This window comes from Crocuta crocuta, unplaced genomic scaffold (assembly GCF_008692635.1).
Source record: "Crocuta crocuta isolate KB4526 unplaced genomic scaffold, BGI_CrCroc_1.0 scaffold139, whole genome shotgun sequence".
In the NCBI taxonomy this organism is placed as follows: Eukaryota; Metazoa; Chordata; class Mammalia; order Carnivora; family Hyaenidae; genus Crocuta; species Crocuta crocuta.
In genome coordinates this window covers 10,331,974-10,332,488 of record NW_027533258.1, presented here as the reverse complement: position 1 = coordinate 10,332,488, position 515 = coordinate 10,331,974, and the positions used below count along the sequence as shown (strand labels likewise).

The 515-nt window shown below is 70.1% G+C and overlaps 1 protein-coding gene across 1 annotated transcript in view; it reads right to left on the bottom strand.

Annotated features, from left to right (window-relative positions):
• ASGR2 (asialoglycoprotein receptor 2) overlaps positions 1-515 on the bottom strand; it is a 9,159-nt gene that overhangs the window by 5,391 nt on the left and 3,253 nt on the right. The window contains exon 3 of the mRNA XM_077746845.1: positions 41-157. Coding sequence (XP_077602971.1) covers positions 41-157 — 117 coding nt within the window. The remainder of the gene's footprint in view (positions 1-40; positions 158-515) is intronic.

Below are 515 nucleotides of genomic sequence, written 5' to 3'. Positions count from 1 at the left end.
GGGGCGGTCCCTCCCGCCCCCCCGCCGCTGCGACCCTCACTTTGGGACCCGATCACGCCTACGGCCACCAGCAGCAGGACGTTGAGGCCCAGGACGAGCAGACTGAGGTGGAGCCTGGAGCACAGAGGCCCCAGCAGGCCCTGGCCAGGAGGGGCCCCTGCGGGAGAAGGGGCGTCAGAGGGAAGGGCTGGGGCCCGGCGACCTGCAGGGAGGACTCAGTGGAAGCCTGGGGGAGGGACGCCCAGGTGGGTGGCAGGAGAGTAGGTGGGGGCAGTTGTGGGGGGAGTCACGGGCTTTGACCCCAGGGCTCAGGCCTGCGCACACTCACCCCACGTGCACACACGCAGGTGCACGCGGCACCAATGCACAGGGCTCGCGGCATTCACACCCTCTGTGTGCAAAGCCCGGATCGCAGGCCTGGGGGTCTGGGGGACCAGGCTCTGTGTTCCTGCACCGCATGCCTGGGCCGCTCGCACACCCAGAACAAGCCCCCCTCCTTCAGTCCAGGCCACTCC